The sequence below is a fragment of the Nematolebias whitei genome, chromosome 5 (genome assembly GCF_014905685.2).
Source record: "Nematolebias whitei isolate Nwh7 chromosome 5, NemWhi1, whole genome shotgun sequence".
NCBI lineage: Eukaryota > Metazoa > Chordata > Actinopteri > Cyprinodontiformes > Rivulidae > Nematolebias > Nematolebias whitei.
In genome coordinates, this window is record NC_056502.1 from 16,477,180 (window position 1) to 16,493,937 (window position 16,758).

At 41.0% G+C, this 16,758-nt stretch overlaps 2 protein-coding genes across 2 annotated transcripts in view; both read right to left on the bottom strand.

Annotated features, from left to right (window-relative positions):
* Window positions 1-5,242: 5,242 nt before the first annotated feature.
* Window positions 5,243-12,416, bottom strand: sphk2 (sphingosine kinase 2). The gene is made up of 7 exons (XM_037676622.1): window positions 11,686-12,416; window positions 8,172-8,321; window positions 8,006-8,100; window positions 7,802-7,917; window positions 7,150-7,353; window positions 5,446-7,048; window positions 5,243-5,305 (listed from the first exon to the last, which is right to left on the bottom strand). The coding sequence occupies exons 1-7, from the start codon at window positions 12,152-12,154 to the stop codon at window positions 5,243-5,245; spliced, it is 2,700 nt and encodes an 899-aa protein (XP_037532550.1). The 5' UTR covers window positions 12,155-12,416.
* Window positions 12,417-16,310: 3,894 nt separating this feature from the next.
* The window catches only part of rpl18 (ribosomal protein L18), a 5,208-nt gene continuing 4,760 nt past the window's right edge, over window positions 16,311-16,758 (bottom strand). The window contains exon 7 of the mRNA XM_037676899.1: window positions 16,311-16,441. Within this exon, the coding sequence (XP_037532827.1) occupies window positions 16,366-16,441 (76 nt within the window). The 3' untranslated portion in view covers window positions 16,311-16,365. The remainder of the gene's footprint in view (window positions 16,442-16,758) is intronic.

The window sequence follows — 16,758 nt, forward strand, 5'->3', positions numbered from 1 at the left end:
TTTATTTAGACAGGTTAATCCCACTGAACCTTGCGGACTCATTTACAAGAGAGACCTGATTTCAACATACATATATTAGGTTAAGTTGTTTATTTCTCATGTGCAGGTTAACACAAATTCAACAGTGCAATGAAATGTTCAGGATGAGAAGAACCGATTTGACTCGCTAAAAACAAACAAACAAACAAAAGAAATACTAAAGCATGTAATAAGGGCATAAAATAAAGCACCAAAAATTGATAAAGAAATATATTTACAAGGTTCAAAAGAAATTCACTAATGTAAACAACAACATGGTAGAATATAGCAATGCAAATAGGATTAATTTGTATAAATAAGTATTTCACAGGTAGCTTAAATGCACACGATATACAAAATATATTGCGCATAACAAACCTATTATACACAGATTGTGTGACAGGTTATTACACAGATAGTGAGTACTATTGAGATTAATTGAATTATGATGGTAAATTAGTGACATGCATGATACAGCCACGTAGTATTTATATATACAGTGAGGAAAATAAGTATTTGAACACCCTGCAACTTTGCAAGTTCTCCCACTTAGAAATCATGGAGGGGTCTGAAATTTTCATCTTAGGTGCATGTCCACTGTGAGAGACAATCTAAAAAAAATAATAATAATCCGGAAATCACAATGCATGATTTTTTTAAATAATTTAATTTGTGTTACTGCTGCAAATAAGTATTTGAACACCTGTGAAAATCAATGTTAATATTTGGTACAGTAGCCTTTGTTCGCAATTACAGAGGTCAAACGTTTCCTGTAGTTTTCACCAGGTTTGCACACACTGCAGCAGGATTTTGTCCCATTCAGATCTTCTCTAGATCAGCCAGGTTTCTGGGCTGTCGCTGAGAAACACAGAGTTTGAGTTTCCGCCAAAGATTTTCTATAGAGTTTAGGTCTGGAGCCTGGCTAAGCCTCTCCAGAACCTTGATATGTTTCTTACGAAGCCACTCCTTGGTTCTCCTGGCTGTGTGCTTCAGGTCATTGTCATGTTGGAAGACCCAGCCACGACCCATCTTCAATGCACTAACTGAGGAAGGAGGTTGTTCCCCAAAATCTCACAATCCATGGCCCCGGTCATCCTCTCCTTAATACAGTACAGTCGTTCTGTCCCATATGCAGAAAAACACCCCCAAAGCATGATGCTTCCACACTCATGCTTCACAGTAGGGATGGTGTTTTTGAGATGGTACTCATCATTCTTCGTCCTCCAAACACGGCGAGTGGAATCAAGACCAACAATTTCTATTTTGGTCTCATCTGACCACAGAACTTTCTCCCGTGACACCTCTGGATCATCCAAATGGTCATGGGTAAACTTAAGAAGGGCCTGGACGTGTGTTGATTTAAGCAGGGGAACCTTCCGTGCCATTCATGATTTTAAACTAGGATGTCTTAGTGTATCCACAGTAACCATGGAAACAGTGGTGCCAGCTCTCTTCAGGTCATGGACCAGCTCCTCCCGTGTAGTTCTGGGCTGATTCCTCACCTTTCTTAGGATCACTGATACACCACGAGGTGAGATCTTGCATGAAGCCCCAGTATGAGGGCCACTCACAGTCATGTTTAGCTTCTTCCATTTTCTAATAATTGCTCCAACAATTGATCTTTTTTCACCAAGCTGCTTGGCAATTCTCCTGTAGCGTAGCCCTTTCCAGCCTTGTGGAGGTCTACAATTTTGTCTCTGGTGTCTTTGGACAGCTCTTTGGTCTTAGCCATGTTGAGTCTTACTGATTGTGTGGGGTGGACAGGTGTCTTTATTCAGCTAATGACCTCAAACAGGTGCTTCTAATTTAGAATAATAAGTGGAGTGGAGGTGGACTTTTTAGAGGCGGACTAACAGGTCTTTGAGGGCCAGAATTGTTGCTGATTGGCAGGTGTTCAAATACTTATTTGCAGCAGTAACACACAAATAAATTATTTTTAAAAAATCATACATTGTGATTTCTGGATTTTTTTTTTTTAATTATGTGTCTCACAGTGGACATGCACCTAAGATGAAGATTTCAGACCCCTCCATGATTTCTAAGTGATATTTGGCAATTGTTTTACATCATTTGTTTTACATGTCCTTCCTGATGCAACCTGGGCTCAAACTCACCACCTCAGAATTACAACCATGGCACAGACCACTAAGCTACCACAACCCATTACAAAAACATTTAGTTGCAGTTATTGTTGCACAGGGTGGTCACACCATACCATTTTATTTAAAGAGCACTTAAAACAGCTACAAGGCCAACCAAAGTGCTGTACAGACAGAACAACAGACAACACATGAAGCAATATACAAAATGAAGTAAATCAAAAATATGGACATAAAAACAATGCACATAATAAATATGACGACAAACCAGTGTGGAGCGTACAGGTTCAAAACACAGATCCTCTGGTGTTGAAAGCTACTGAATAGTAATGAGTTTTTAAACGAGATTTGAAAACTGAGAAGGAGGGGTCCAGTCTGACAAGCAGAGGTAACTCATTCCAAAGTCTTGGTCCTGCTACAGAGAAGGCCCTGTCACCAGATCCTGAAAGCAAAGGTTCACATACTTTTGCCACTCACAAATATGCAATACTGGATCATTTCCCTCAATAAATAAATGACTAAGTATAACATTTTGTCTTGTTTGTTTAAATATCTACTTTTGTGACTTGTGCAAATGTCTGATTATGTTTTAGGTCATATTTATGCAGAAATATGGAAAATTCAAAAGGGTTCACAAACTTTTAAGCGCCATCGTACTGGACCACAACTAGTTTACACCTACAGCTTTTTATTATTGTTTAGAAGAAAGTATGAGGAGTTTAAAATTTGTTTTAGTCAATTTTACTGCCTGAATTAAATCTTAACAGCTGAAGCGGCCAACTCTGGTTAGTGACCAAAAGAATAACATACAAGCAGGCGTTCTAAAATATGGTAGTTTTCTGGATTTGTCCTTAGAGACAGGGTGAGATGATCATCTACTCAGCAGAGACTCAGAGTAAAGCCGCTAGTTGAGGTAGTTTGGTAGAAGATGATGGATGGATGGAGACACTGGATGGTCATTATAGTAAAAGAAGATAAACATATTTAAAACAAGATTTTGTAAAGTTATGTCCTAAAGTCATTTACACACATTTAAGAAAAATTATTTCACTCCAGGACAAACTTAAGATACATTTATTTGAAACCAGATATAACTATTGTGGGTACACATTTTCAATGATTTAGTAATAATTATCATTTCATTACAGGCAGTTCACTACAGGCAGGTATCATGGCAGGAGTACTACCCCGACACTGTTCATAGCAAATTGGTCTACAACACCATGGTCCCAGCTAAGACCACTGACAACGCTGGTCTAGGAAGGTAAACTGTCATAATGAGGCTCTTCAACATCAAGAGTAAGCATCTGGGAAAAAAAATAAAATCCCACTCTAAATGAGTATATATGGTTTTCTATTTACGGTAGTAATATTAAAAGCTCAGACTCAAAATGTACTCACATTTTGTAGCTGTGTCATAGTGATAAACTAGCATTGTGCGCTTTTAAGATAAAACAAAAAGGCAAAAGCAGAAAAAAAAAAACGGTAGTTCTACTCCATTTTCTGCAATCGGGTTTAAACAGTTCATGATAAACAGCCAGAATTTACAGGCTCATTATACAAAGGCATTGATTTGAAAAATACAGTATGCTGATGATGATCCAAGCAGTTGGCACATAAATTTACGCTGTAATTTATTGCACATGCTGATGACTTAGTCCAGACCGAGTGTTTTAGCAAGGTATATAATTCTGCTGTTTGATTTCATTCATCTTTTGGAAGTGCTATTAATCTCAATAAAGTAAAATAAACCTGCCAGTTTAACAGAAAGGCTTTACAGCTGGTTTCTCTCTCACAGTGCACAAGTTGTTTTGTTTTACTCCATCTTATTAAATGATTGATCATCAGTCAGATGAGACAGAAGAGCACTATTTTATTTTAGTGTTGTCTCATAGTTTCTTTTAATTGCGTTTGTAGACTGTCAGTCCTGCCTTTCAACAAGCACAAGTGTTCAAAATGCAACAATAAATAAAAGCAACGTGATTCATTTATTAATTCATGTAGCGAGAACTAGCTAGCATATTAGCTAGTGCATCCACGGTTTGACACAAAACCAATCTGTTATTCTGAGATTAGTTGGTAATTTGTGATCTTCTGTGTTTAAGTTCAGTTTTTGTGCACATCCTTCTATCTACATAAAAGTGGCTTATTTGTTTTTGGACATAAAGCTGACGGCTAAGGCAGTGACTTTGATTATCTCTCTCCCCGGCTATAAGCTGTGACAAAGAAGCCTGCATTGTTCAGAGCATTTTTATGTTCAGTATGTTGCAAAAAAAAACCAGTGTATCACTGACATCAGCAGCAGCGTGCATCCACTGGCTATAAACAAGCAGGCAGAATGCAAATATGTCAGTAATAATAAACATTCAGTCCTGAAAATGTTTGTTTTTGCTTCCCTACACCGATTTCCATACAGTATTTCCTCCTCTGGTGAACAGTGAACAAGTGCTCAAACATAAAAGTTTAGATCTAAAAAATAAAGTGTAAAATTACAAGAACAGCTTCGCTTTGTGTCTGATGTAATCTTATCGTTGGACGGAGATTAAGAAAGAACGGGCAAAGGTACAGCTGTACCTGTAGCAGTGTCAGATAAGGCATTCCTCTGAAGGACTGAAGATTTTATCCTTAATTAGAACAGTGGAGGAGGCGAGGCTTCAGATAAGGGACGGAGGATAACTTTCACCAACAGCTTTCTTGGAATTTAATCGTCTTATCGTCTCAATGTAAGGCAAAGATCAGTGCTTCTCTGCATGCATACTACCTTCTATACATCCAATGCATGCACAATCTGCACAAAAAACCCAAACATTCAATTATTTCCCCTCTTATTATCCAAGGCTGTGCATTTTTTTCATGCTTCTCAGGGTAAGCAGAGCATGCTCCAACGGCTGTGCAATGAAGCGCATTTTTCATTCATTTTCAGATTTACTATTAATCCCTGCAGTCGTTTTCCAATGGTGCGTGGCTCGGTTTCATTGTTCCCTTTAAAAAGCAGTTTCCTGCAATCCAGGCTAATTGAAGTGTCTCAGACACTCCCCTGGCTCACGCTTAAAAGTATAGTTTGCAAAAGAGACAAAATAATTCAGCAGAGTTTAGATATGTCAGTCAACTCAACCAGTCTCTGATTAAAGTCTGGTCAGCTTCACTCCAGAGTCTCCAACAATAAGACGGGCCAGGGACGGATGAACCTGCAAAATAATCAGAGATCAGTGCCTAACTAACATTACGGCATTAATTTGAGGCAAAAATCCTATTCTATCAAATCACCTCAAGTAACAACTAATGGCAACCAGTAAAGTCAGAACTAAAGATTGGCGTTTTATCTGACCTGTGCTTGAAGAGGCCCGTAGGGCACGAGTTCTCCATCCACAGTGAGTGTTCCCTTTGAAGACAGCGGCTGTAGCCTGAAGGCCTTGCAGGTGACATGGCTGACGTACGGCGAGTTGACGGAGTGGTGGGTTCCTCGCTCCATGGCAAAGAACAGTCTCAGCAAGGTGGCTCTGGAGATGCCCGCCCGCACAAAGGTCAGGTGGATTAAGCCGTCGTCAAACCTGGCCTGGGGTGCGGCGTGGAGGTCGGCACCAAGATGGGTCTGATAAAGGGCCAAGACCAAGACAAAGTCTCCTTCGATGGTCACCCAGTCTCTGTTGGGAATGGGTTGGTCGAGAGGGGGTAGCAAGTCATCCCTTGGTGCATCAAAAGGCAGCGAGACGAATGGACGGCTCTTAAGCAGTCCTGCTGGTTCTGTGAGGTCAAAGTTAAAAGATGAGGACGGTGTGCGTAATGAGGGAGAGGGGGAGCTAGAATTCGGGGTGTTTGGGCGGGGGGCGAGGTAGAAGGATGAGCGTGGGGATGCACAGGAAGGGGAAGAGGGCGGTGTGGGAGACAAAGAGAGAGAAGGGAGTTTAGGGGGGAGGGAGTTTGAGTTGGAGTGCTGGAGGAGTGAGAGGGGCCTCGGACGGGAGGCGTTTTGGTTTTGGTCCAGGGCCTTCTGCTTGTAACTGAAAGGAGAATGACGAAACGGAGAGGAGATGGTGAGCGCTCTTTCACGAGCCACATCCAGAGGGTAAGAATCTTTATGGAAGTAGGTTTCATTCAGATCCATCTCCTCCAGCGCGTATGAGCAGCCAGACTCTGGGTCCACCCTTTGACTGAGAGGCGGGCTGATCAGAGCGTCGGCGATCTGACTCGAAGGGGCCGAGTTCTTTCTTACTACCTCTCTGGTTTCTTGAAGCCTGTCCTGGCAGGCGACGCGACCCCCCGGCTCTTCATCCGCCTCTTGCCCCATATCGACTCCATCACGCTCTCCCAGCTCCCTCGCATGTAACACTCCATCTCCCTCTACAGAACCACCACTGCCTTCACCATCTTTCCCCCTGTCATCCTCCTCCATCTCGCAGGAGTCTTGTTCTGTCGTTTCCTCATCTTCCCTTTCATCGTTGATCCCTGCCAATCGTTCCCTTCCCATATTGCATCCATCCCTTTCGGTCGACTCTGAGCTCGTTCCAGACCTCTCCGAACTTGTCCCCGACTTCTCCTCCTCTGCCTCCAGTTCCTTCTCTCTCTCTGTGTCCTCTGCCAGACTGCTGGCCCTCACTACACCGGTCCCTCCTCCCCTGGCCCTCTCCCTTCTCCTCTCCCTCTGTCTCTGTCTCTCCTCCTTTTCTCTCTCCCCATCACCCTTTCTCAGACTCCTCTGCTCACTGATGCCCATGTCAGAGCAGGTACGATGTATTGGCATTTTGCAGAAACCCTCCAGACCTTCTGTGATACTGCGGGAGAGGGGTCTCTTTGGAGGAGGAGGCGTGCCGTTCGATGACGTAGTGACAACAGAGGGAGGCAGGTAGGAGAGGCGGCCCTTGTAGGATCGAAGTGAAGCAATTCTCACTAAGGTGCCCAGGGTGAAGCGAGCTGAGCCTAGGCCACGATACCTGAAACAGGAAACCATTGAGAGTGGAGCCATGTGTTGCAACATATCCAAGTAACGTCACACGGTGCACCAACTTTAAAGTACAAGCAGTGAAACACACACCTCTCACTCTCAATGTCCACATCGGACACAAAGCCCCAGGCAACAGAAAGGAAGGAAAACAGTCTCCTGGGCGTTGCAGCATGGCTGTTTTTGGAGGGAGCAGGGCTCGTCGTCACAGAGATCAGGTCCATGGGTTGGACATCACCTCGACAGAGCAAAAAGCAGCAGTTTAAAAGGAGGGGCTCTCGAAGGCACATGTCATACCTGAGAGATGGAAAAAACAGAAATAACAATCACTACAGTCTGCTATTACAAGAAATTTTCATCTAATTTTAAAGCAGTTGATCAATTTTTCTTCGCTGTGATTAAGCTATATCCATTAAAATTAATCTTGATCTAATTATTAAGGAACACATTATGACAATTAGCAATTTTTTTTAAGCACAAAGATGGCTTAAGTTTCTATCAACCCCCCTGAGGTTTGAACACATTTCCTTAGGAGGGCCAGTAGGAGAACAGAACTCCCATCTCAGAGTAAAATAAATTCAGCCTTCTCAACTTCATCTGTACCACACACTTTGCTATGTGCTGCAAATATCAACATCAGCTGTATGGTTTAATTAACCAGTCCTGTTTAGCTGATAATGCTCTACTTATGTGTTGTCCTGTGGTTTATGTCCCAGTTAGAAAATCTGATTAACTGTCTGCTCACCCTGCGTAGTGGTTAATGGAGCCAGCCAGTGCATTCCCAGAGCCGCAGGGCAAAATGCCAACAGGTATTTTTATTGCTTGTTCCCAGTCGGGGCGCTCCATTAGCCCATTAATTACCTACACAAACACAATGATAAGAAATCTTACAAGTTGAAAATGAAAATTACATTTCAGAGAGCTCAACTCTGCAATGAGAGTGTCTCACCTCATGCAGCAGGCCATCTCCAGAAACAATGACGATGCCGTCCCACTCCGAGAGCGAGATCTCTCTGATAAGTTCCCTTGCGTGGTTCTGGCGTTCTAAAACAGATGAACGAAGTTAGTGCCTGTTATAAACCATCTGCTCAGTGTTGGTGGCCGTACTGTCTCACCTGTCTGTATGAGGTTGTAGCTAATGTTAGCCTCTCTAACCATCGGCAGGATGTGGGTCTGACACCACTGCATTGCCTGGCCCCTTCCACTGAACGGGTTGACCAGTAACAGTAGACGCCTGGGACGAGGTAGTAGACATCTTGAAAACTCTGAATGACAAAGAAGGCACAACTTTAATTAGTGCTTAACAGCTATTAAAAGTCCAACATTTTCAGAGCCAGCCAACTGAGACACAAGCTAAAGTAACCTCTTGTTGTTTGGCTTTTATAAGTGTAGCCCAACCCTGACCTTTGAGTTCATTTAACTAACTGAGCTTGTTTTATTTCACCTTGAATACTTTAGTCTGCACAGCTGCATCGTTTTGACACGTCTTTCATCATTTCAGTTTGGATAGTGACAAAGGACACCCTCACCAGGCAGCTTTGTTTAAAGTTATCATGTCACGTTCAGAAGTCCTTCAATGTTTGACCTTAAATGTCTGGATTGTGCTCACTTGTCAAATTGTTGATAGAAGACACCTGGGTAAGGGCCGCCTTGGAGGTCAGCACCAGTTTTTTTTTTAAATATATTTTTAAGAAATCACAGTTTTGTTTCTGGTCTTTAAGCTCTGGGGTTTAGTTAGTTTCCTGCTGAATTTTGCTGAAAGAGTTAAAAGTGCAACAAATTCCTCTCCTTCCCTGCACTCATACTTGGTTTTCATCCATAACGCACAACACCTTCCATTATTTTTAGGTTTTTCTTTTCGTGTTAGTATTTTCAATTCTAGTTTAACTGACAATAAATACATTTTTTCGACAATCCACGACTAAATATGTGAAGGATAACACACAAATGTTTTTAACGGTGAGAATAGATGTCAAGGATGAGAAGAAACGACTGCACTTTTAACCTTGGTGCAAACACCAACAGGATACAACTAAAGGTTGTACCTTACTGGGATGGGACTGACAAAAATTAGTTGGCAACTCAAACTTAACTCGCTGTTGCCAAATGAATAAATACAGATTTTCATTTGCAGTCTTATTGAATTCTGAGTGTTTGCTGCCTAGAGACCAGCGAGCCATAAAGCTGCACTTTGCACAATCGATTTTTAAAAGTCACTGCTTATTTTTGAGTGCCCAGCATGCTAAACTGTATTCTAGGTCAGTCTAGGTCTAGGCTTTGTTGCCAACCTCCGTCCACACACAGTATTCATTTCCCTCATTTACGATTTAATCTAATAGGAGTACACTTTTGAAATGAAACAGGCTTAACTGAACTATTTTTAAAACAATAATTATTAATATTCAGCTGCATGGTTTTTAGAGCTGGACATGAGGAGAGCACACATGCAGGTGTTAAGAGGCAGCTCTTCCTGAGACGGGTTGGAGATGCTCATGACAAAATTGAGAAGGGTTCAAGATGCCCGTGGCGCACATTTTTAGACGTGTTCAAAATTCAAGCAAGACAGCAAGCTTCTGCGACCCAAGATAAGAAGCTGAGAACCATTACAAGACATTCTGGAGACAAATCCTGTTTTGCCAACGAGTTGCAGCTCAGGTGATTCGACCTGATCATCAAGCTGCAAACTACAAGAACTTTATTTCCATTCAAATTCATTGAATCCACCCTATGAATCATTTGAAGTGTTAAATGTCATTAATGTTTCACAAATTATTACAGAAGCAGCTGCAGGGACGGGTAGAAGACAAGGTAGGAACAATAAATTATTTTAAAGCTGTGGGAGAAGAGAGTAAGGTCAAAATTTAGGGTGCAAAAAGATTTGGGTTTAAATTCAAGTTAAAAAGATGAAGAAACAAGAGACGGAAATGATTAGATTTATAAATTGGTTCTCAAACTGGGGTCCGCAAAAAAAAAGAAAGATTTTTCTTATTGTTTTACAAGCACGTAGATGTTTAACAATCTGTTTAAATACACCAAAATGCAGGAAATCACATCTACTTTATTCAAAATTTTCTGGGGGAGGACCCCCACCTGCTATTTGCGTTCCTGCATCGATCAGTCTATAAATGAAGCCCTGTTACTTGGTCTGACTACTGCTGTTAGGATTCTGTTCAGTTTTATGTAAAGAGTTTTCTGTAACTTTTTGAAGAAGTGCCAATACATTTATGTTTATTATGTGAATATGTAAAGTTTTAAAGTGGTTTTTGATGCTGTTAATTTTCTCAAAACTACTGGAAGCTGAAATAAAAAATGTTAATTAATTGTGTCTTGAATGAAAAATACCTCATGTTAAAAGTATAAAAATTGTATTAACATTATTAAAGAACAGGTCATAAGTATTTATGTTACACAAATATCTCCATTGCATTAAAGAGACAAATGAAAAAAAAAGATTTAATAAACATGACGGTTATGAGGGGGTCCCTGAAACTGTTTCTCCCCTGTGGGGGGTCCCTGAACACAAAAAGTTTGAGAACCCCTGTAAATAAAAGTGTAAAAAAAGAGAAATCCAGCCAATAAAATAGTAATATGAAAAGGAATTATTATTAAATAGTCAAAAAGGAGGGAGTGGAAAGCTGCTTCGACCCCCTCCCTGTCTGTTCACACATGTAACACTGAACAGATCATACTGTGTGTGCAGGACGCATAAAAAAGTAAAACCATAAAACAGGAAGTTGTGGTTTTACAAAACAAATGACTGCACAAAACATGCACCGTCCAGTGTTTTTGCAGCACAGTGCTCCTCTCTGTGCCCTTTATACCAAAATATGTTCCTGCAACACAGGAAAGTGGGATCACTGTGACATTAAGCTAAAATTAGCAACGATCTACAACGGAGGGGCAAGCCATGTATACAAAAACTTTGAACTACAAACTTTTTTTCTTAAAGGCCACTCTCATAACACTTTATAAAGTCCAGGGGCTTTTAACAGAAACAAATTAAATGTTTTATAGTTTGAGTTTTAGCAGCTCCTTAAAAAAAAAAAAACAACTTTGCTCAAAACCAACAAGCGACACAAAGTATCTGACAGTTTATTTCTGACTTCGGGACTGAAAGTGTGGCAAAACATTTGATGAGGTTTTGGATGCCAAAAGAACACGTTGGTCGTAAGTTTCACTGTTTAATACTAAAAAACAAAGGAAAGAATTAGTTTTTCTTAATTTGCTTTTATATTTAATTTTCTCCCACTAACAGAGGAAAACACCAGAACACACATAACAGTGTTCTGTTTTAAATCCCTGTTCCCAAGGCTAGAGAAAGAAGTATTTGTACATCTAATTAAAAGACTGAAATTTATGTTAATATACACTATTTCAGAATACCCAATACAGAAAGTTGTTGTCTTAATGTAGCATTAGCTAAAAAGGTTTTATGGTAGAGTATGCATAAGTCAAAACAAGTTTTATGAGTATTAAGCTGAACTTTAAACTTTGTGTTAGTTGCTGGGGGTGTTCTCAAATTTACAATCTCTAAAGTTTTCCTTTACGGGACCTGAAACATGTGGATTCTGCCTCACAGTGAGTCAACACTTAGACAGCGAACAGACTTCAGGTGAAGGAGGCGCTCACCTGTGCTCGCGGTGACCTCCACGTCTCTGAGTAAACACTGCACAGCAACCGACCACCTCTCAGCTTCGGGCCTGCTCTCTGCCAGGTAGGCCCGGATCTGCCTGCGTCTCGACACCCCCTTCCGTCGTTTTCCCGGCGGGTACCAGTACAGCACTAACAGGGGCGGCGCCGGGGACCGGGGACAGCTGCACCCCACCAGTTCAGATAAAGGCAGCAGGAGACGAGCGTCGCTTCCCGGCCGCGGCGACAGGCGCTGAATGTGGATGTGGGTGTGCGTGAGGGTCAAGGCATAGTTGGACGCTGGAGCTGGAGGCGAGGAGGCGGCGGGGGAGAGTCCTCCGGGAGCACCGGGGCTGTTTGGGCGGCTGTTGTTGTTGCTGCTTTTGCTGCTGCCTGATCCCCAGCTGGCAAACTGGCCATGAAGGAGGGCCTCCTCCGGAGACAGCGGGGACAGGTCTGGGGACCGCATCCCCGCTGTTCAAGTGGGCAAAGTTTATCTGTCTAACAGTAATCCAAGAGAGTGGAATTTGGCAGATCTTCAAGGTTTCCAGGCAAAATCAAAAATCTGAAAACTTAAAAATCATTCTTCGGGTTAAAAAAAAAAAGAAAAAAGCTTTTGTTCCAGTGTGTCTGTTTAAGATCAGATCTTCGTTTGACGTGAAACAAACAAAACTTCCAGTTTAAAAGTCACTTCATAGATTCAGTGAAGATGGGAAATCTCCCATCGCAGTTTGAAATTAACAGCTGTCAGCTTCTAGTTTCCTACTGGTTTAAAGCACGAACATCCAACGCAACTAGTCAAAAAAACCAAAACTAAACTCATTTAAACAGAAACGTTCTTCACAAAAATTGCATAAGTATAAAAATAAATGTTCACCTTAAAGCTGCCTTTTGTAATACAATTCAAGGCAGCAGAGCAGCTAATTAACAAACTTTAAATTATTACACAAAACGGACAGAAATAAATCGCTTAGTCAAAATCAAATATATTAATGAAATATCAATAAGACGAGAAGCGTGAACTTGGCGAGTGCAGCAGATTTCTAGGACGCGATTTGCAGCTTGAAGTGGAACGAAAGCCACAAAGACAGAACAGGTGGACGCTTTTTAAGACCTCGAGACGCCTTTTGCTATCTTAAACCTCAGCGATAAATACAGACGCAAACACGAGGAGTGACGAGACAAGTCTAACGGACAGTAGTGTGATAAATTAAAGTTTCATCAGAGAACTGTGACATAAAAAAAAACAACAACAAAGAAAAGAAAACAAACAACAAGCAGACAGCTCCAGGTGTGTCCTTAGTTTATGTCATCCTAATGTCCTTGAGTTAAGCCTCACGTTCCTTCCCAGACATCTCTGTTCCTGTGTGGGGAAAAGACAAATCAGCGAGAAGTTGAATCAAACTCACCAGTGCAAGGGAGAATATTTTTGCATCATGTCTTTAACCATCAGAGAGCCTCCGATAAGCAGAGATTATGATAAAGAGGTGAAGCAATACCAGATCCGTCTCGCCCGTTGACCTATGTGTCGTACTGACTCACAGTCACACATCCTCAGCCGCCTTGCTGAGACACCACATTATTCGAGTCGAAAGATTGCACGAGAACGACCGCAGCTTGTTGGCATTTTCATATTTAAGGCTTTCGTCTGACGTGATTTGTGGACAAAGTGTCTCTAAATCTACTGACCTAAACAGTAATGGGGTTTTTGCTCGACTAAAAGTAGAAAACTGTAGTAGTTATAGGACTTGGCTGCAGGATTTCTGGCATTTATCAAACTATTGCGTCTGTAATACAACTTCATTTAAAAAGCAACACTGTTGTAGTGCTGTACACTGATAACACATAAAATAAAAAGATAAAAATCAACTAAGTAATGCCAGAGCTGCAGGTTCAGAGTTCAGATCTTTAGAGATTTGAATAAAACCACATGACTGCCGGCTGTGGGACTTTGGTAAAGCAGAAATGAACAACCTGCTCACGTCTGTGCAGTCAGGAGACATTGTGCAAGCTTCAAGATCGATACCTGGCCCATGTTCTGCACCTCTGGTGCCCCATTGTTGCATCTTTTCGTCCTTGAAGTCCAGGGCGGGGACACCCAGAAATAAAAACACAAACAGGCTAAATTTGTCAGCCACACAATGAGGCTGCTGGTCAGGTCAGGACTGGGTCATTTCGTGAACACAAGAGCCTTAAGAGACGGCTCACAGCTTGTCTGGTCATGTTTAACCGAGGAGGTTTAATCGTTGCAACTTTGACCGATGATGTCCAGGCTGTTAGCAGCTAACTTCGACTGTGTGCTTAAATCATTAAAGTAAGCAGATAAACCGGTTTTAACAGTTGTTGTAGTCTTTCTTTAATACGAGTCGATAAGAGTTTAAAGATGTAGATGGAGGAATGAACAAGACAGCGGTATTTAGCGAGTATAGCCTGAGTTTGAGATCAGCTAGCAAGAGCTGAACGACGCTGAAGTTCGCTTCTGGCTTGTAGATTTGGGTAAAGGGATATTTCGGTGTTTTTTTTGGCCTGTAGGCCAATTTAAATCAAATCCAGTTTTAAAACACGACCTGGGCTGGATTATCCTTCGCTTTGTACAGGCTCATTAAAACATAGTTTGTAATCTGAACATTGATTTTAGTTAAAAAAAAAAAAAATAAAAAAAATAAAAAAAAAGAAAGGGCTGATTCAGTTGTTCTTTTTGTATCTAAACCAGTGGTTCCTAAAGTTGGAGGTTGGGCCATGAAGCATCAACTTAGTCTTGACATGATCTAATAAGATAGTTGTACTTTAATGGGTCCAAGTAATAAGTGCATTAATATTTGTGGATAGAATCTCATTAGCTGTTGACTACAGTACGTCAAATGTTTTGGACCACAACTCACTATCATGACTATTTATTTTATATGTTGAAATGCTTAAGAACCAATGATCTATACCAAAGTTCATGCTCAATAATCCACATAGAAAAATCCAACAACGTTAAGTCAGGTACCGTCCAGAGGACCTGACTTAACTTTGTTGGAATGATCTATGCATTTTTCATTCATTCAACCTTTATTTAAACAGGTTAATCCCACTAAACCTCGAGGACTCATTTACAAGAGACCTGATATACCGTATACTGTTTACTAAATGATGCAGATAAATAGTTTAAATTCAATTCAAGTCAGTGTAGTGCAAAGTTTAGACCAGGAGTCTGCAACCTTTACGATCAAAAGGGGCTTTTTTTGCCTTCATTCACTCCATTAAAAGCGCCTGGAGCCACAATATCGTGCTACAACTGTGGTTATCAACTGGTGGCCCATGAGCCACTTACTGCAGGGGGATTTTGTGGCCAGTGAGGGTGACACAAAACAAAAAATATCTAATGATTTGTAACATTTATTAAAGAAAATGACCAGATTCTTGTAAAGAGGGGGGTGGGGATCAGTTTTTACCCTTTTTCAATAATAATAAAAAAAATCTATAAACTGTGCAGACAGTTCTTCGTATGTATAAAGACATAAAGCACCGACTCCTTGTACTCACTGCAGTGTTCACATATTTGCAGAAGGAAAACTGAACCAATACAAAAAAGGTTAAATCATGTCATCTGGACGTTTCTTTTTGGGAGAAACGTTTCGTCTAATCCTTTGACGTTTGTATAACCAACCAAAACAGACATAAAACTGAATTTTATTGAAGCTTGAATGAGCCGCTGCAGAGGGACTCGAGCCGAAGGTTGCAGACCTTTGGTTTAGACCTTTATTAGTTTAATGGGTAAGTTTCACAGAACAAATCTTTAATATAATTAAAACTGTGGTTTGGGATTTTAACAATTGTACGATTTGTGCAGAGTCAGTGACATCTGTTTTTGTGTATTAACTGGAAAACTCCAATTCACTTAAATTTCCTAATTGATGCAGAACAAATGTAAATTTGAGTGAAATTGCCCTTTACTCATCTGCATACGCTGGGAGCTACGAATCATAAGCGAACTTCGGCAGCAGTCAGGCGCAACAGTATGTTAGCATGGGCTAACAGTTCGCTACTTCAGCTATTCTCTAAATTCCATCAAAATTACCTCGCATTCACATTTAACACCTTCAAGATTGTTAAACGATACTCGTCACGTCTCAAACCACACTTGGTATTTCGGTTGTTTCATATTGTGACTACAGGAATTTAACTAGCATGTTAGCTACCGGCCGGGAGTTATGACCACGACTGACCGCTCCGAGTAGCACGACGGTCGGTCACTTTTTAACGCGAACACATAAAGCCAAGCTGTTTCGAAACAAAAAAATATATATTTTACCTCATCCTGCCTGTCTCTCCAGGACGAGCTGGTCTCGGACTGAAAGCTGTGGGTTGGAGCAGGAAGCGCCTGGAGACGAAGCAGCAGCTTTGAGAGGAAACCCACTGATGACAAGAAAAACACGAAACTCCCACCGACATTCTCCAATCATCGACAGACCACCACTTCCGGTCCGAGATAAGCCCTCCGATCAGCTGAAGGCTTATCAAAGCATGTATTTATTTACATTACAACCAAAGAACGGTCTCAGCAGAGACGCAAAGTGTCCTGTTGATAAAAAAAAAGCAGCTTTTTCCATGAAAACAGGAGAGACAACACGAGACAAGAGTGTTTTTTGTACAATTAATCCTTTATTCGTCAGAACGCAGGAAAAACTTTTCAGACTAGTTCTTGTAACCACGGCTGGACCTGCGACCACGGGCTTTCTCAAACTTCCTGCCCTTGGAGCGGACGTAGGGCCTGGAGAAAGAAAAGGGAAAAAATAATTTATTCCCAAAATGATGAGGCCTTCCTATTTAAATTTACTCGTTATGAAATTAATTCTACAGACAGACAAAATTAACAGGTTTATCATATGATCAAAAAGTAACAAGTCCCACTTTTACCCACAAAAACATGTTTGAAACAGTTACTGGTTTTATTCCTGAATTAAAGAGAAATAATCAAGACAGTTTTAGATGCAAATGCAGTTTTGATGATGCTCAACTCAAATGGCAACTTCAATATCTTGCTAGTTCACTTTTTTAATATATATATATATATATATATATATATAT